Raw genomic sequence first — 18,775 nt, forward strand, 5'->3', positions numbered from 1 at the left:
TAAAGGATATTGAAAATCCTTTAATGCAGATCGATAGTCCTGCTCCTGGAAAATCCAAAAAAGTGTGTCCTGTCGAATTCGACTAATGTCCTGCGGAGATATGGCATCCAGAAAATTATCCTTTTTTCGTTTTTTAGCTCTAGAATCCACAAATCCTGCCGCAGGACAAAAAGACATGGTTTCCTAAGATGTTCTTGACGATCTCTACAGATTGGCATCAAAAAAAGTTGGTGTCATCTAAGGATGCAGGACATGCAATATTCCTAAAACGTCCTTTTTCTCATCTACTCAAAGGACATTCCAGGACCTGATGATGACAATCGATAGGCATGGACAAGGACTTTAAGCTGGCCAAACGATATCCCAATCGTCCTTAAAATGCCAGAGTTATGAGCATTCTTTCTGTTTTTTGGACTTGTAATTTTTTCCAAGTCCCAAATTGAAAATGCATTTGTTTAATAAATTTAAAATATTTGCTTTACTGGTGTATGGTATACCTAAGACGGCGAGACGACTTACTTACTTCATTTGATGTCAATCTGGAGAGATTGTCCAGGTCTGCCTAGGAAACCATGTCCTGCAGCAGGATTGCAAATTAGAGCTAAAAATCGGTCTAAACAGCCTCACAGATTGGTTTCTCATCTAAAAAAATATTCAAATCCCAATTTTCCCTTAATAAATGCAAACGCTTTAAATTTTTTTTTTTTGGAAATTAGAAATTACAATTTATTTCATACAATGTCTGATGTTGATTTCGCTTGTTGCATGTTGTTTGATGTTGTTTCGAATACACAGTTACAGTTTGTTGTTTTCTTAACCTTTTGCTCGATTGTATGGATTGATTATGGAGATGGTGTTTTGTGTTTAGATGTTGTTGGAAACGCAAAGTCCACAAATAACAATAAGAATTTGAAATAAAACAAATCATTTCTCACACTAAAATGTATACAATTAACAATTATAACGGGTGAAGAACAATGTTTAACTCTCCTCCCAAACGCTTCGAGTAGTGAGTAATCGCCGCAGGTGTTACACTGCTAAAAAGTGAACGCAACTCTGGCGCTGCAACTTTCGCAATGAATTAACACCGACGACGATGACGACGACAACACTCGACGCGATGAGAGGATGCTATGTCGATAGGCAAACATATCTTTATATACAAGTATATATAAAATGAATGTGTGGATTTGTGTATGAGCGCCTTCTACAACATGTTCTTTGTTATGTTTCTCTTGTCTTTTTTGTGCATGTGTTTTTCTTGTTGATTGATTGGTTGTTGAGAAAAATGCGCAACCAACACAGCTGGAACAACAATGCACATCAGTTCGATTCGAGCCGCGTTCGTCAGCCATTAGCAGGTTGAAGACCTCCGCATTCTCAGCATCGTGAATACATCGGCCATCAAGGGTTAAGACTTAGGGAAGGCAGGCTCCAAGTTGGAAGTTTGAATCGATTGTTGTTGGCATTATTGTTCGCTAGGTTGTTGTGCTTATTCTAATACAAATTGTTGTTGTTATTTGGATACAAATCGATTTTTAGGTTGTTCACTTAATATAACTTCTAATTTGTTGGGATTTTACAATTTTTTTGTTGTGTTTTTTCTCGATTTTTTTTTATATGGGGTAGTAGTAGTAGTTGTTGTTGTTGCTGGTTGGTTGGTATGAGTTTCTTGCACGACTTTTCTTTTTGTGTTGTTGTTTTCATTATAATTTTGCTACTACATTTTTTTCATAATTAATATTTTTTATACATAATATATATTTCATACATAATATTATATACCATTTTTACTATACAATAACAGCGGAAAAATTGTGTGTTTTATGATGTGAGTGTGATTTTTTGTATTGGTATTTTTAGCGGGTATTTTTTTTTTAACAACTTTTTCATGTTAATATGTATAATTTTGTTTAATGATTCTCATATTTATATATATTATGTATATCAATACCATAATTGTTTTCTGTTTTTATGTATGTTCTTATCACAAAAAAAATCATAATTATATATATATATAATTTATTATTATTTAAATTTTTAATATATTATTCTTAGAATTGAACAATAATTAAAAATAAACATAGGACTTAGTTACATTTTGTTTGTTTGTATGTGTTTGTGTGTGTGTGTGTGTTGGGTGTGTTTGTATGATTGCATGTAGTTGTTGTTGTTGTTGTTGCAGTTGTTGGTTGAAGTATTGCCAAGTAATTTTCATTTTCGTTGCTAAACAATTCAACTAAACCCGTTTTCATTTCTCGTTGTTTGGCCCGAAACTTTGCTGTAGTGAACTTCCACCCAACGCTAGAGGGCGCTGCATGCGTTCAAACAGCTGTTTGGTTTGGCCAATTTTCTTCAAGTGTTCAAACGAGTTGTGAAAAAGGGTTTTAGAGGGGATATTGATTTAATTGTTTAACAATTTTGTTCGCAGTTGTTGTTGTTTTTGGCCCATTTTCGCTAAATTTGTTTGTTATTTTTACAAAGTTTTCTTTCGACAATTGATTTCTTTACAGTTTTGTTTTTTTTGTTGGTTTTTTTTTTTTGTTTTGTTTTGTTTAACGAATTTTACATATACACTAAACATTATTTAATAATAATAATGGAAAAAACAAATAACAAAGAGCACACAAAAATTGTGGAGCGCAAAAAAATAATAAAAGTAAAAAGAGAAAAAGATTTGATAAAAATGGTATTATTACAACTTTATGAACTTAACTGCAAAAATTGTTTAAATCTTTTAAGATAGATTTGTTTTGTTGTTGTTATTGTGTTTCCTTGCTGTTGTTGATGTTTTTGTTTTTGAACGGAAAACTAATGATAAACTAAACTTAACCAGAGGCGCACCAGCAATTTAAGAATAATAATAATTAGTTGTTTTTGCTATTAAATCTGATGTTTGCTATATACACAATCGCTGCTGCCAGAGTTGCCACCGCGCATGCGCATTTTCTTTCTCCTTGTCTTGCGGTGGTTCTTACTTGCGCGTTTGCTTTATTGTTGTTGTTGTTGCTGTAGCTGCTGCTAATGTTGTTGGCTTGCTGCTGCTTGTATTTGATTGCTGGGCATGTTGTTGATGTTGTTGTTTGTCTATTTCTGGTTGTTTTTGTGTGTTTGTTGTCTTGATTTGTTGTTGGTCGATTGATTTATTTCGTGTACAGATAAATGGCCACAATCAAACCGTAGAGACCCAACACTTCAGCGAAAATGAGAATCAGAATCATACCGACAAACAGTCTTGGCTGCTGTGCTGTACCACGCACACCGGCATCACCAACGATGCCGATCGCAAAACCGGCTGCCAGGCCAGAGAAGCCCACCGCCAAACCGGCGCCCAAATGAATGAAACCCCTAAAGAAGATGATGGGTCACAATTAGAATTCCTCTGAAATGACATTTGATATTCGCAAGCTGCGAGTGTACTCACTTGTATAGGGTGTACTTTGAGGGCTCCTCCAGCGCACCGGCAATCAGCACGGCCACGACCAGACCGTAAATGGCAATGATACCCGCCATGACCACAGGAATGATGGATTTCATGATCAGTTCAGGACGCATCACTGACATGGCAGCAATACCGGTACCAGACTTGGCAGTGCCATAAGCGGCGCCCAGAGCTATAAAAGGATATAGAAATTTGACTCATTAGTTATGATTTTAAAAGGGCTTAGAATGTTATATGAAAATCGAACATTTGTTGACTTATTTTACATTAATTCAGGGCGGGTTAAAAAGAGATTTCACATTCTTTTTTACACACACAACAACTCGGTCAAGTGTCTCTTAAATTATCTTTAAATAGTTTACTAAGAATTGGTAATTGAAAATATAAATAATATTTCTTTTTATATTAAAACGTATTCTTTAGGCTATAATTTCAACATTATATTTTTACATATTTGTATTATACGTTCAATATCTTTATTTAGGGCATTAAAAGGAGAGAAAAACATACTCTCTTCTTCTCTCTTGCGTTATGCAATTAACCTTTTCCTCCTCATTAGGTAACTGACATTCCTATTCTCTCTCTCTCTCTCTCTCTATTGCCATTTAGTCTCTGTCTCTTAATAATTCATAAACTTTGTGAATTACCCACCGATAATATGATTAATCCACCATCATTATAATTATAAACCTGATTGCCCAGCAGCTACCACCAATGAAAATGAAAACCGCAACAAACAAAAAGGTCCATAGCAAATTCTCGAATAAAGAATAAAAAATTATAACGAGAGAAGGAAAAAAATTAACGTCACATTAAGCAGTCACATGATCGCTGCTTTAACTGACTGATATTTTTTTCCACTCCAACAAGCGCAACGAATATAATAAATCGCTTAGCTAAAACTCGACTCTCGACTCGATTTGACTCGATTCTCATCAGAGAGAAAGAAAGAGAGGGGGAGGTGTCGTTTTTTGTTGTGCGCTCTCCTCGTCGATTATGATGATGTCAAGTAAAAATGGGGGGAAAAAAACGTTAACAATTTTGATAAGGCCAAAAGCAAAGCACTCACTCACAACAACACACACACACACACATACACACTTACAAGAGAGTGACATGAATTGGTGTCAATTTAACAGGTAAATTAAGGGGCAACTCGGATGGTTGGTTGGCAATGAGGAGGGGGGTGGGAGTTCTATGTGTGTATATAGCCAAATTTATATTAATTGAAATACAAAATAACAAAAACCAGTTTTAAATGACGGTCAATGGTGTGTTTGTGTGTGAGTGTGTGTGTGTTTGCTAATAAATTCGAATCGAATTCAATGAGAGCGCCTAAGCCGAGCTATTTTTACAGTGGAGACTCGGAATTTAACTCAAATGTACAGTTGGTCATGTGATTTATTGTTAATTTTAAAGGAATCGTTTCATTTCATAACTTTTAATTTGAGAGTTTGATGAGAGAACAGAAGAGGGCAGATGAGAAGAGCCTTGAAGCACCTTTAACATCTGTTTCAATTTTATTTTTATATCTCTAGTACGTCACAAAATAAAATAGCGTCAAAAAAAACTAAAACCGGAATGTACTCGATTCTCTTTGTATATAAATGAAGAAATATATGCCCTATCAATATACAAAATACACACACTCATACCCACAATTGCCGACGCACGCAAAAAATTGAAATGGTCATCACATAGTCTCTCACTCTGAATAGACAGGGGCCAGAGGGCGGGCAGGCGGTTTAAAGGGGCGGAGGGTTTGGGGGGACCTCCACATACAACACAAAACCATAGTAAGATATATAAATAAAAGCATGCGTGTGCGGCGGCCCCCAACAACAAACAAATAACACAAGTTCAACGACAAAAGAGAGAGAGAGAGAGCTAGAGAGGTGGAGGGGATGAATGGAACCCCCTATGACCCGCATTACATTCAATTGCAATTAATAAGAGAATAATAATACTCTCATTGCCATAGAATTTTCGATTTTATTAATTGATGGAAATTTTTCAGTTGTTAGTGATAACTATTCAAGCATTTTTATGTAGAATCGAAATTTCTAAGGCAATTAACTAAGTCTTTGGTTGTTGTTTATAATTTGAATCAAGTAACTGTTCCGTCAGCGGAACATGAATGAACTATATACTGTAGAGGAGCCACTGAAATTACAACCCATCTTTTAATTTTTAAAAATTCTGTAATTGGAACCTCCAACTATTTTAAAATTTAAACCTGTCACAACAAAATGGTTTTATCTTTTGAGCTTTTACTGTAACAAGATTTTAGCACCAAAAGCCAATGGGACAAAGTTTGCTTTAATTCTAGATTGAGAAATGAGCCTTGGGGTGCTCAATTCGTCATGCTGATAAAGACATTCTTTGTATTGTGGGGAAGGGGCGGCAACGGTTTAATCTTCTCATTGCATTTTCAGTAAATAATAACTTTGTGTATGCTATTTTAACTTTCCAATATTAACAGAATTGCAGTAACAATCCTTGCCTAATATTTTAGCCATTGACTGTGATGTGTGTCGTGCGTGTGCAAGTGTGTACACACTCGCTCATTCACCCGCCACGCTCACTGGCTCACTCACTCACTCACACTCATTCAAAGTGACATTGAGGGGGGAGCAGCAACAACAACAAAGCTGCCGCTTCAGAAGCTGCATTTAAATTAACTAATAATACATTTTTTTTTTGCAAATATATCTATACGTATGTTTTCTTTAAATGGCATTGGCTTGTTGTTGCTGTCGTTGTGTTTTCGCTATTTGTTTTAGCTGAATTTTTAGAATTATCACAAAGCCACAGACGGACGCGCGTCTGGCCAGACATAAGCGTGGGTGGGCCGCAGAACAATACGTAGAAATAATAGAAGACAGAAGAGAGAACCAACACAAAACGAAAAGAAAGAAAGCAAAGCACATTTTTGAAATATAATTATAAAAATGAGAAAGAGAGAAAAAAAAAACAAAAAGAGCAGCAAAATCAACTGACAAAAAAATGAATAATAAATATATAAACTATACATGTATGTGTGTGTGTGTGTGTATACACAACACAAACAACAAATTAAAGGCGTCACAGTTGAGTGCAGAAGAGAATGAGCAAGCGATAAAGAGAGGGTGCCGGCGGTCGAGCGAGTGAGATAGTTAGCCACGTAAAAGTCAAATAGTCGCCAAAGTATAGGATACTAGAAGAGGAGGGAGTGGGAGGATGTGAAAGGCATGCAACAACATGAAAGAACAAATTATTTTCTTGTACAAAAATAACAACTGCAGGTGGCTGTCCTCTCCCTCATCTTCAACTCGGATAAGATAAGATTATACAATTTCCTTTAAAAGCTTCGCATTTGCAGGGTCAACTATGAGGGGGTGGGGGCGGCAAGTGAAAACCTTGTCACGTGTTAGACAATTTAATTGTAGTAGTAATAAAAAAAAAAAACCCAATGACCCTATCTATGGCGTCAGCATATTCAATTTTTATGTAATTTTTTGTTCGCCTACTACTCTTATTCCTCTGTATATCTACTACTATTTTTTTTTTCTTTTTGAGAGTTACTGCGTTTGCGCAAGGAAGAGGAGAGCAAGTAGTCTCTATTCATTTATCTGTGTGTATGTGCGAACGTATGTCATTGTGTGGGTGTCATTATGAGTATGTTACATTGTGTGAAGGATTTCCATGTGATGGAGTAAAATAAGGAGAGGAGTAGGAGGAGGATGTTCAACTGATAAAAACCCAAAGACAAAAGCACCAACGCCCCAGGAAAAAAAAGAAAATGACTCAGCCCCCAGTTTAACGATAACTGCAACTCTCGCTCACACACTCATGTGATCGTGCGTTTGTGTGTGTCTGTGCGACAGAGAAGCTTGTATGGAGCTTCAAGCCAAGCGTTGCCAGACTCCACATGAAATTGATTTATGCTATTGACAGACTTTCATTACATAAGGCAGCTAGCTACATAGCTGACAAAGTTAGTTGGGTTGCCAAGTCATACTATCATTTGAAATGTGACGTTAATAAGCCAAGCAAACATAGAGAGATCACAAGACCAGTTGAAGATTATGGGAAAACTAATTGTTAGCTGAATAAATGTATGTTTGTTTGTGTGTGTCTGAGCATGAAAAGACCTTCTTTTGCTCTTTCCTCCCTCCTATTGCAAGCGCGTGCTAAATATGAGTTTCTTTTCATAATATATCTTATCTTATCACTCAAGTCAAGCAGCAATTGGTAAATAAGTCACTTTGTTATCATTGTATCAAGACTGATAAGATTTGAAGAAAATAAAAAATAAACAGCATGATGGTCTAGCCCCTTTACAGAAGGCATGTGATATGCGGGTCGGATTTTCGGCGGGGGGAGTCGATTGATCGCGGCTGGCATGTGATTACCTGTTCTGATAGGAAATCAATCTTTGAATTATGAATCAAATACAATGGCTTTAAAAAGTAAATATTTATCAGCTGACTGAAGGAAATGGATTACAAATATTACAACATACTTTTTTAATTATCACATGCCGGAATTGGTATATTCACGTGCTAACTGCATTTCCCTACAATTCCGCAACTTGTACACATTTTCGCCCCCAACAATTTTTATTAGCAACAATTATTTATGGTGCACTTGGCGGCACTTGTTAAAATTCTAACCAACAAACCCAATTTCCCTGCAATATGGCAACCTCAAAGTTGTCGGTCTTGTGACTCCACCAAAAGAAAAAAAAACCGTAACTTTTTCTCACCTACACAGTCACAACCACACACACACATATATATATACAAATCCAATGCCAAATGCCACAGCGCGCAACTCTCTTGCTCTGTCACGCTCTCGCATTTTACTCATTTGTATATGTATGTATAGATGTGTATGTGTGTGTGTATATGAGTAATTTTTCATGTAAAATAATAAATTTTCTGCGAATAAAACATTGTTCAACTATGCCAATTTTATATTCATTTTCAAAATATTTGTGTATATTCAATTCTTTTACTAACTTGGCTCACATTAAAACATGTTAAGTGACAGGTTTTTTTTCTGCTTGTCACGCGCATATGTGTGTGCGTGTGAGAGAGAGACCTTTGAGCATGTATTGAATTTTTTATTTTTTTGGCTAGTGCTTCTTCTTCTACCTTTTACGCCACACAAAATGTTCGATTTTTTCTTTTTTCATCTTTTTGCCAGAGGCAATATAAAGTAGAATGGGGCCTTATCATATGGAATTTAAAAACTTACCCGAAAAGATAATAGCGGACGCTGCTCCCATAACACCGAAGAAGGGGCCGTAGATTGGGTTGTCGCTGCTCACTTCCGAAGACATTTTGCTTTTGTTTTGTTTGTGTTTGGAGGGGCTATAAATGAAAATCGAAATTTGAATTCGTTTCGTTGATTTGCACTTTTGAGGATTGTTTTCTCTTATTTCGGCGTTTTTAGCACGGTTTCTTTTTTTGTTCGCTTCTTGCTTTGTATGTGGTGGTATGTATGTACAGGTTAAAACAAAGTATTTTTATTATATATATATACACTATATATATTATGTATATGTGTGTAGATATATATGTATGCGTGTAAAAAGTCTGCTTTCTTGCGAACCACAAAAAAACAATGCTGCTGCGACGACGAACGAATTAAGAATGAGCGGAAGAGAAAAGAGCAAAAAACAGTGTTGCCATCTGCGCTTTTTTCCGCTAGATCTAGCCTTTTGTAGCACAGTTCCAAAAACAGGTACCACAGTTTTGGTTTTTTTTTTTTTTTTTTTTTTTTTTTTTACAGTGGAGCCAATAAATTGCCTACGTGTATTCGTGTATTGCATTTGTCGCAGCAGCAATGTTGTAAGACCTCGCACTCATGTGACTGGAGAGTTTTTCATTTTTCATTTTCGGTATCTCGGCACTCACGTGATTAGAAATTTAATTTAAAGCAATTTGCTCTGTGGGCTGGCCTTCTTTTCGGGTATTTCTACTGGCGCTGCTGCTGCTGCTGTGGCGACTTTAAAGCACGCTTCGCTTGCGGGTGGGTGATACGGCACTGAACTTACCAACTTTTTTTGCTTCGCTTTTATAAACTTTTGTCACGAGGACAGCCGATAAACTTGGGGGTTGGAGAAAACTTCGATGTTTAGCAGTGATACCAATTTGGCGTTTTTGCCCCAAATCTGGCTATATTCATGTTCGATTGCGGGGAAATTTAAACAACATGTGTAGCAAATGTCCCATCAAGGCATAAGATTTATTGTCTGTTTTTTGTAAGATACAAACATAAATAATTGCGACTTTAATACAGTTCATCTTTTGACTGCATGATGAAAAAAGCCAAAACTCCCACTGCTCTCTGTCTTTCAGTCAGTTTTTAAGGAAAGAGGCCAATGTGGCAACACAGCTGTATTCGCAGGGAAATTTAGTGGGAGTATTCCCTGTATTCCCGACTTTAACAGTGTCGGTAACTTGACGGACATCTAAGACTAACCGATAACCAAATCACGGTTCACACTTAATCGGTTCAGCTCAAAATTGAAGAGTGACCGTTCAGAGTAATATATTTATATTTATATTTACATTATTATTATATATTATTATTTATACATTTACATTTACAAGAGCTAAATGGCCTCCACCTCCAGCAGCAACTCCAACTCTGATGAGGATGAGGGCAGTGAGCGGGAAACACGACATACGCGTCGGCTTGGGTGCTCCAACAAGCGCTCACAGGCAATAATGCCCAGGCAAGTGGATTTGTAGTTTCTTCTGACTCAGAATACAAAGTTCATGTCTTATCTGTGGCTTCTTTGACAGACTTTCTGCTTCAACAGGCGGCTGGTTGTGTGTCCTATTGCCCCTCGCCCTGGCATCACGTTATCTGCACACCTCCCCGTCCGCTTGTGTCGATGTGGATCATTTGCACAAAATGCTAACTGTGGCAGCGCTTGGAATGTGTGTGGAGACAGTTTGCTTCTTCGTCTACATGTTTGTTGACACGGGCATATTAACAAAATGTGCCATAAGTCTGCTGCCAGGAGCAATAACAAGCATCTTCTACACCCTATTTCTGCAGACGTCGCGCACATTTGCTGTGGTGGCTGGTTTCCTGATCACAGTGCTCTATCAGCATGCATACATTAGTATCCTGCGTGGATTCCCGTATACCTTCAGCTTTGGTGAGGCTGCAATCTTAGTTCAGGGCCTAGCCCTGTTCGTCATAAGTTGTATCTATCGCTTTGGCCAAATGATTGGACAGAACTGGTTCGTGGCGACAACGGAATTTGAAGAACTTAATGTGATCATGCTGAATGCCTTAATGTGGCTATTGATATTCTGTGTGCTAATGCGAAAGGTTCCTCTACTGAGACGACCAGGACGCTTCTATGTCGTCTTTGGCCTGTTAATGGTGGCTGTCACCTGTATGCCTGTAACCAGTCGGCTACCCGTGTTAAGTTTGCTCAATTTCATCTTTGCCGACACAAAGAGAATTCAAGTAATTATGTTTTACTTTGTGCTAGTTGGTCTCACCTGCCTCACCGTATCATGGCAGCTGGGCAAACAAAATGCCAATACCCGTATACGTAAAATATTTCATTTGCTGATTGTCTTGGTATTTGTGCCAGGCCTCCTCTTCCAGTGTTCACTGCTCTACATGGCCACAGGCATAGCCGTGGCGGCTTTCGTGGTCCTGGAACTCGTGCGTCTATTGGACATACCACCATTTGCCATGCCATTGGCGGCAGCCTTTGAATCTTTTAAAGATGAAAAGGATGGCGGCCAATTGGCGTGGACTCCCATGTGCTTACTAATCGGCTGCTCCCTGCCAATTTGGCTAACACCCTGTCCCTGTGCCGGCGGCGGTGATAATACTCTCGTCCTGCTTTCTGGCATTTTGTCGGTGGGTGTGGGCGACACGGCGGCCAGTTTGGTTGGCTCCAAACTGGGTCGCAATAAATGGCATGGCAAAGGCAACACACGCTCCATTGAAGGTTCTGTGGCATTTGTTTTGTCCATTTTATTGACCGTTTGGCTAATGCAAATCTTTGGTCTCCTTGCCATGACCCAAGCGAAATGGTTCGCCACCATCTTTGCGGCTCTAAATTCAGCACTTGTTGAGGCATTTACCGATCAAGTGGACAATTTGGTTTTACCCCTAGTCTTTTACATACTCGTTGGCCTGGCCTAAACACAAAAAAACCAAAATCAAAAACAAAAACTTAACAACATTCAAACAAAAAATGTGCGTGTAAATGTTAGTTGTGATTACATCCATTCCTTCAATTTAAGTTTAAGTTTAAAATGTAAAATAAGGCATATGAACATTTTCATATCATTGTTATAATAAAAAGGACGAAACAATCCTCTCTATCTATAAGTAGTAGATTAAGAATGTGTTTTAACACTTACTTCCATTGATATATTGAATGAATTTAGAACTTTAAAGAAAAACTTATGAATTGTATAGCTTTTCAATGTAATAAGTGCTTATCTTTGGGTTACTGAGTCACTCAATTAAATTTGATCTTATTTTGTATAGAAAATGTCTCTTTTTATTTAACATACTTAACAATTTATTGCACATCACTTTACATTTTATATACAATCATTCTTAAACTAAAGGTAACTGGCGGACTCGTGACTAAATGACTAAACTACAACTATAAATTGTGGCAAAAATTCGAAAAATCTCATATATGTACTAAATATTGATCCCCTCTTTTTGTTTTTTGTTGATTTGTTTGTTTCCCGCCCCTAATTAAATGACTAACTATTAAGCTAAATGGCGGAGCTATGCAGAGGCTTGTCTTTGATGATTAATGGCCAAAGGTACAGGCATATCGATATGTTGGACTTGTACGATCATATTGCCAAATCCACCCACTGGAACACCATTGAGGGCCTCCAATTCCGCTGCAGATTTACTATGCTGCAGATGATGCTGCAAATGCTCTTCTCGGCGGCTATTAAAGTAATACACTCCAGCCACAATCAGGCTAAAAGAGGTAACCGATATCAAGAGGGTCCCATATTTCAGAGCCAATTGTATGGCATCTAGGCCGAAAGTGCTAAAGTAAATGTCATGCAGCACATCCTCGGAGTATTCACCCGATGTTATCTCAATCCACATTAGAGGTAAGATGGTAGAATTTCTCAAACGATTTGCTTTATCTGAGAACAATTTTGTATTAATGTGATGATCTGTGTGTTAATCTGATGTTTTACTTACTCTCCAGGAGAGGGGTCTTATCCAGCATAATGTTGATCTGGACACGTGATGCTCCACTGATCGGTACACCAAATCTTGGATGAATATCCGCATAGGTCTGATGCAACTCAGCATTTGGTTGTATGCCATCGAAGTCCTTGTACAATATCGGATCTCCCGAGAAAAAGTGTGGAAATGAGGGAAATATGGGTGCATCATTATAACACCGTGTGGCATTTATTACACCGCTGGGCAAACAAATATCAACATTTTTGCAATAACATTCATTTGCCTTATTCTCGCTGGGATGTGAAAATACATCCAAGGGCGTACGATAACGCAGGACATCAATGTCATTAAAGATAATCTCCTCTTTCTCGAAATGTAGTGGAACTTTTCGGCATAGAACCTGCAAAAAAACATTCACTGTGTCCCGATTCTGCAGAAGATTTGGTGAGAACATTGTCGGCTCGGAACCATCAACTCGGTTACATTCGTCGCCTTCCCAGAAACCCAATTGGGGCATACCATTAAATTGTGTTATAATGCCATATTGATTGATATCCGATTCTCCAGTATTCAATTGCACCGAATCGACGCTGGTGCCATTACGCTAAAGAACGGAATACAATTACAAAGATGTCTTACATGGAATGGAAAACAAAACTTACGCTCATTAGCAAGCCAAAACGTCTTTTGCCCATGCCCAAGGACTTCAATTTAATGATCTTATCTTCATAGCCCCATAGTAGTTCGCCTGCTGTTAGATTCTTAAACAAAGGCTCTCTATATTGCTTGATAATCCATGCCACCGATAAACGTTCAAACATTGGGAAACGTTTTACATGCACCGCAGCCGTTAATAATGGAATATTCGGCACTAGAACCATATGATCTTCCCTTATACTAGATTTTTCCGGTAGAAATTTATACGATTTGTGATCCTTTAAAAAAGAATTCCAGTTATTCTCTTGTCCTGGTGGAACCAATTCAAAACTTACTCGAAAGGTCACTGTATTGTTGTCATTGAAGGAAACTTCATCTTTCACCGTGTGCTCTTGATAGGTCAATGGTCCTAGATCTTCAATTTTGATTTTATCAGCTCTACCAGCTAGATAATCCTCAATATTCGGATAGTGAAAGATGTGAGCTTTCAATAGAGTGTCATATTTTGATGGAGGATTAAGCCAGGTTTTCACTGTCTCTGAATCTTTAGCCAAAATTAGATTCTGTGTGTGGAATAGTTATCTTTAAGTATAAAGTTCATTTCATTTAGTTGATATCTTAGTACTTGCCTCTAGCATGGTGTTGTTATAGAATTCCGTAAACCACATTACAAAAAACCCTGTAACACTTATCACAAACAGCAGAAACATAAAGCCGAGCACTGTGAAAAAGGGGGAGAAAAGAAAATATATGTGTAAATGATCATAAGGTCATATTTTGTGAGATTATTCAAAGTGTTTTTCTTACTTACTTATCAGTGTGCCAATATCCTTGGACGTTGGCTCTCGGTTCTGGGCTTGATTACGTAAACCCAAGGCCTCGAAAATCATTTGTAATATGGTCAATTTCAATTCACCACCATTCGCAATGGCATTTCGCTGAGAGTTTAAGGTATTCGATTTGGATTTATTGTTCGAATGGTTCTGAAGGACAACATGGTGAAGCTGGTTGTGATTATTGGTTATTGTGAGATCCTCTGGATTGGGGGCCATTTCATGACTGGAGCCAACACGTGGCATGACACTGGAAAAAGAAAACATTTCACAGTCAATTTATAATTATGTAACAAAGTTTAATGAACTTTTCAAAATCGTTACACGTGTTCACAAAGGATTGAGTTTAATATTGTTTCTCTTTATTGCTTATCGCACTCTATGTACATAAAGTTCAGTGACTATATAAAATAAGTTTTCAATTTTTTATTCACTAGTACCTGTTGTGCATCTCTATATATATGTATCAAAATCTATATATATTAAGTTTTTTTTTGTGAATTTTCCACTGAATCCAGCTGATCATTAACCATGCGAACGTTTACAGAAGTTGATACTAACTAATCGCGGGTTTTGAAAGATTTCTATAAGCATGCTTACTGAATCTGGAATCAAAGTCTAAATACAGATGTAGAATTCTGCCCATCGGTGTTATCAGCACAATGTCTCTTTCATGTATTTGTAAACACATACATATGTACATATGTGGAGTACATAGCCCACAATTTATTTATTTATTTTAAATAATAAGTTTCGAGTTCATTCTCATATATGTGAATGTATGTATGTGTGTGTATGATCTAGTATTGAGATTTGTAGCTAAGGGGGGAATTATTCCATGTACATTTAAATACGTATATTGATTTGCCAAAACGATTGAAACCGGGTCAACGGCTTTATTGATAAGCCAAAGGCATTGAAAAACATTTTCCATATTTCTTTTTTCCTTTACAAATCATAAAAAACATCATAGCACTGGAAATTGTTTTTAATCACACCGAAGTTTTTTTTATATACTTTACTTAATGGCAATTGTTTTTCACAATAAAAGGCTATAGCAGGATAACACTTTCATACAAATTTATTAACAATGACGAAAAATTAGAAAAAATTATGTTATGTATTTGATGTAGTCCAAGATGTAGTAAGATATCCAAATATTTCTTGTAAAATTTTGTTTTATTTAAAATCTTCCTAATTTTTAGTTTTTACACTGCTATAACCCTACTGGTTGACGTATGTAGATTGTTTAAAGACGATAAAAATATCTACCATTAGTCGTAAATGTTTATTTAAATGACAAGCAAACCAAGAGAAGAACAACTTTTAAAAAATATTTGTTCTTAAACACTCAAATTCCTTCCCTACAGATGTAGCCTAAATAATTTTTTGTTATGATTATGTGACAAAGAGTAAAACTATCCTGTTTGAGTACATTTTTCAATACGGGATATCAAGTTTCTGTTTTTTTTTACTATAAACAAAATAGATTACTAATTGCACAGTTTAAGTAAACAATTTTTGTGCCATCAAGCGAAACGCATCTTAACGATTGATTTTATCTATAAACAATCTCCATTAGATAGATCCCACGATTAAAACTCATAGAAATTGTGAATTCCGGTGTATATAATAGACAAAAATTAACTTTATTTTTACATATATCACACATCCCAATGTTGTTTTGTTTTTCCCATAAATGTAAATTTTCAAAAGATTTAAAAAAACTGGTTAAGCAAAAAATCTGTAGTAATATGTTTTGTTATTCTTTTTAGTTAATACAATTCCTTCAAAACAGACAACTTTTCTTCTACTAAAATAAACTAAATAATAGAAAATGTCTACATTTTTTATTCTCTGTAATGTGTAAATGCAAACTTGGCTGACGGAGCAAAAATCTGTTTTAATAGTTCCAACAAAAAAAAAGAAAAACAAAAAATTGCGACTTAAATTTGAAATTTGATGACAAACAAATAAATAAACGTGTTTTTGTTTGTCGATTTTATAATTTATTTATTACACTTACCTTTTTTATTTGTAAGGAATTCGCTGGTTTTGTAGTTCAGATGATCAATTTTAAAATTTTCTTTAGACAATTGATGAGTTTTGAAAAGCCATTGACTGATAACTCAATGGAGCAGCAGACACAAACGTGGGAGTGAGTGAGAGCGGCAGAGAGGGAGTGCACTTGAAAAGCCCCAAAAACAAAATCTTATCAGCCACAGCTGTTTAGAAGTAAATGAGAGAGCTAGACGGAGAGAGGGCGAGCGAGCTCGTGGCTCAGTTGAACCGAAATGGAAATGAAACGCTCAAGCACCCCCGCACTCACGCACACACACAGACGCAAACACGTTGGCACACGTATACTTCGGATATACAGTTGGATACGCTCTCGCGCTGCACTTTGAATGACTGCCAAACATTTGGCGTCTTAATTAACAAAACAAAATTTGGGGCTCTTTTTGTGGTTATTTTGTATAGAGAGTGACTGAGAGAGATTTTAATTTGTTGCTGCTGCTGTTCCTGATTATTATTGTATCTTTTTTATGCTGCGACACACTTGCATCTGACAGATGATTTTTGTAGTAAATGTATCTCTCTCTCTACTGCTCCCGTTCTTGGTTTCAGTCGTGTTGTGGTTCTTTGTTCGCCTTGCTTCTTTGTTTTGTTGCCTCCTATCCCAACGATCGTTGTTGTTTCTGTTTTGATTGCGGAGCTGGTTTCGCTGCGTCTCTTTCTGTTTCCACGTCTCAGTCTTTTGCCCCCCTCTGAGTTACACTGTCTCTTTCTCACAATGCACTTTTTATTCCGTCTTGGCTATAAAGTTATTTTAGTTCTAGGCTTGAAGTAACAAGGAATTGTATTTGTCGTTACTATTTATTCTCTATTTTTTTGTGGAAATTTCTTATTTATTTGCGGATTGTGATTAGTATTAGCCCGGGCCAAGGTAGATTACGGCAAGAGCTTTATCTCTTTTATAAATATGTATTAACGCGGAATTGCAGAGCCAACCCACATATGGTTTATGATTAGATTTCGATTATTATTTTCTTTTTTTTTTTTTGTAATATTTTACTCGGAGTTTTCTATATATTTTTTTTTTGGTCACTTTTGATCCACTTCCAGTTGCGTACGCATTGACTTTACTGGCCACCAAACAAGTTGTTACTGCGCCGCGCACAACAACGACGGCCACCAGACCAAAAAAAAAAAAAAAGAAAAATATAAAATAAAAGGCAACAGCACACAGCAAGCTACTGATAAGACGATTTCTATATGTATAGCTCTATAGCCTTTGCCTAGCTGTCTTTCCGTGTCCGCCGTGGGCACAACACAAAGTGCAAAAATGTAATCACTAAACGAGAAGAATGCCGGAGGATCGGGAAAGTCGGCGGGGGGGTCCATATATAAAAACAAAGGAACAAAGCTTGCTTTCTTCTCCTTCTCCCGTTGGAGCTCTCTTTTGGAATACTTTCGATGTAGCATCCCCAATCATTTCTATCGTCAACAAAGTTGTTCTTGCTGCTGCTGCTGCTCCTCCTCCTCCTCCTCTTGCTTCTGTTGGGACAGCGGCGACGTTTAAGCAATCTGCTCGCAGTTTGTTTCATTATTATCGTATTAGTATTATTGTTGTGATGGAAGAACAACAACACAAAACTTGCTTCACTCCGTCACAATTTTCTCTCAATCAAAGTTGCCAAGTGATCTATACACTGAAAGAAATACCAAAGAACAAAAAATGTTTAGTAAATCATCACTTCAAACAAAAAAGGCAAGTCTACGTAAATTCAGAAAATTCTTTAAAGTGTCCATAATAAATATTAAAATTTTATCACAGTTAGAATCTAGTTAAGTTAGTGTTTCTTTATTGTTAAGATGCTTATATTTAGTATTTTTAGAAACATATGATGATTTTTTTCCATTTAGGGCACTTTGCCAGTTTTACTCAGCGTATACGTTGTAATGACATTTGAATTGTTGTCATAAGCAAAATTAATAGAAATGTTTCCCTAATGAAACTGTTCAAATGGTTAAAGGTATACTATGTATTACATAATTTAGATAAGATTTTAAATCTATTGAATCCCATAAGTTTCCAAGAAAAAGGAGTAGTTTCAATGGAAAGCCAATGAAAGTGATCTCTTGAAGAACACTTAGAACAAATCTGGAAAATACATATAGAAAATCTTCTGAAAAACACTTAGAACATTTCTGTTTAACAAAAACAAAAATTCTTTTAAAAAACACTTCCATACGTTTTTCAAAAAAGTTTAGAAGATCTTCGGATGAATACTTATTAAGGTTTTGAATACTGAAGAGCTTCTAAAGATTAGACAAACAAGGTCAAAATGTGTCTACAATAATGATATAAGTATTTAGTAACATTCATTAACAAATACACGACATAAAAAAAAAATCTTAAAAGAAATTACGTTATACTCACTTTTATAGAAAGAACTCTTGATTGTTGCTCTCTTAAGTTTATAAAGCTTCCTGATTCTTTTCATGAACTGTAATTTCTCAGTTCTTCAGTGTAATCTTAACAATTCTTACAAAAGGGTAGAGGAAAAAAAAACAATTTAATTAGCATTGTACAAAAGAAACTACGCCTCATTTAAAGTAAATGACTTTTTGTTTTCTTGTG

At 36.4% G+C, this 18,775-nt stretch overlaps 3 protein-coding genes across 5 annotated transcripts; 1 reads left to right on the forward strand and 2 right to left on the reverse strand.

Annotated features, from left to right (window-relative positions):
• Nucleotides 1-2,676: 2,676 nt before the first annotated feature.
• On the reverse strand, nucleotides 2,677-9,555 carry LOC6639726 (V-type proton ATPase 16 kDa proteolipid subunit). Of its 2 annotated transcripts, XM_002062768.4 has the most exons (4): nucleotides 9,346-9,555; nucleotides 8,684-8,799; nucleotides 3,425-3,614; nucleotides 2,677-3,348 (listed from the first exon to the last, which is right to left on the reverse strand). In XM_002062768.4, the coding sequence occupies exons 2-4, from the start codon at nucleotides 8,766-8,768 to the stop codon at nucleotides 3,144-3,146; spliced, it is 480 nt and encodes a 159-aa protein (XP_002062804.1). In that variant the 5' UTR covers nucleotides 8,769-8,799; nucleotides 9,346-9,555; the 3' UTR covers nucleotides 2,677-3,143. The 2 variants fall into 2 exon arrangements, with proteins under 2 accessions (XP_002062804.1, XP_046865955.1); XM_047009999.1 differs by lacking the exon at nucleotides 9,346-9,555 and having other exon boundaries at nucleotides 8,684-9,070.
• A 341-nt stretch (nucleotides 9,556-9,896) lies between these two features.
• On the forward strand, nucleotides 9,897-11,966 carry LOC6639725 (dolichol kinase). The gene is made up of 3 exons (XM_002062767.4): nucleotides 9,897-9,977; nucleotides 10,045-10,169; nucleotides 10,240-11,966. The coding sequence occupies exons 2-3, from the start codon at nucleotides 10,051-10,053 to the stop codon at nucleotides 11,609-11,611; spliced, it is 1,491 nt and encodes a 496-aa protein (XP_002062803.2). The 5' UTR covers nucleotides 9,897-9,977; nucleotides 10,045-10,050; the 3' UTR covers nucleotides 11,612-11,966.
• On the reverse strand, nucleotides 11,960-17,157 carry LOC6639724 (scavenger receptor class B member 1). 2 transcript variants are annotated; one of them, XM_023181845.2, is made up of 7 exons: nucleotides 16,157-17,157; nucleotides 14,109-14,380; nucleotides 13,927-14,018; nucleotides 13,633-13,860; nucleotides 13,303-13,575; nucleotides 12,653-13,244; nucleotides 11,960-12,594 (listed from the first exon to the last, which is right to left on the reverse strand). In XM_023181845.2, the coding sequence occupies exons 2-7, from the start codon at nucleotides 14,374-14,376 to the stop codon at nucleotides 12,215-12,217; spliced, it is 1,833 nt and encodes a 610-aa protein (XP_023037613.1). In that variant the 5' UTR covers nucleotides 14,377-14,380; nucleotides 16,157-17,157; the 3' UTR covers nucleotides 11,960-12,214. The 2 variants fall into 2 exon arrangements, with proteins under 2 accessions (XP_023037613.1, XP_002062802.2); XM_002062766.4 differs by lacking the exon at nucleotides 16,157-17,157 and adding an exon at nucleotides 14,571-14,596.
• Between the last annotated feature and the right edge of the window lie 1,618 nt (nucleotides 17,158-18,775).

This window comes from Drosophila willistoni, assembly GCF_018902025.1.
Source record: "Drosophila willistoni isolate 14030-0811.24 chromosome 2L unlocalized genomic scaffold, UCI_dwil_1.1 Seg196, whole genome shotgun sequence".
NCBI classification, from domain to species: domain Eukaryota; kingdom Metazoa; phylum Arthropoda; class Insecta; order Diptera; family Drosophilidae; genus Drosophila; species Drosophila willistoni.

Coding starts and splice junctions, on each gene's coding strand:
- LOC6639726 (XM_002062768.4), bottom strand. CDS start 8,768: ATGTCTTCGGAAGTGAGCAGCGACAACCCAATCTACGGCCCCTTCTTC. Junction 3,615..8,683: donor GTCCGCTATTATCTTTTCGG/GTAAGTTTTTAA, acceptor ATCCTTTTATAG/CTCTGGGCGCCGCTTATGGC. Junction 3,349..3,424: donor TCAAAGTACACCCTATACAA/GTGAGTACACTC, acceptor CATCTTCTTTAG/GGGTTTCATTCATTTGGGCG.
- LOC6639725 (XM_002062767.4), top strand. CDS start 10,051: ATGGCCTCCACCTCCAGCAGCAACTCCAACTCTGATGAGGATGAGGGC. Junction 10,170..10,239: donor TCACAGGCAATAATGCCCAG/GCAAGTGGATTT, acceptor CTTCTTTGACAG/ACTTTCTGCTTCAACAGGCG.
- LOC6639724 (XM_002062766.4), bottom strand. Junction 13,576..13,632: donor ACAATACAGTGACCTTTCGA/GTAAGTTTTGAA, acceptor TCTTTTTTAAAG/GATCACAAATCGTATAAATT. Junction 12,595..12,652: donor TAAGACCCCTCTCCTGGAGA/GTAAGTAAAACA, acceptor AATTGTTCTCAG/ATAAAGCAAATCGTTTGAGA.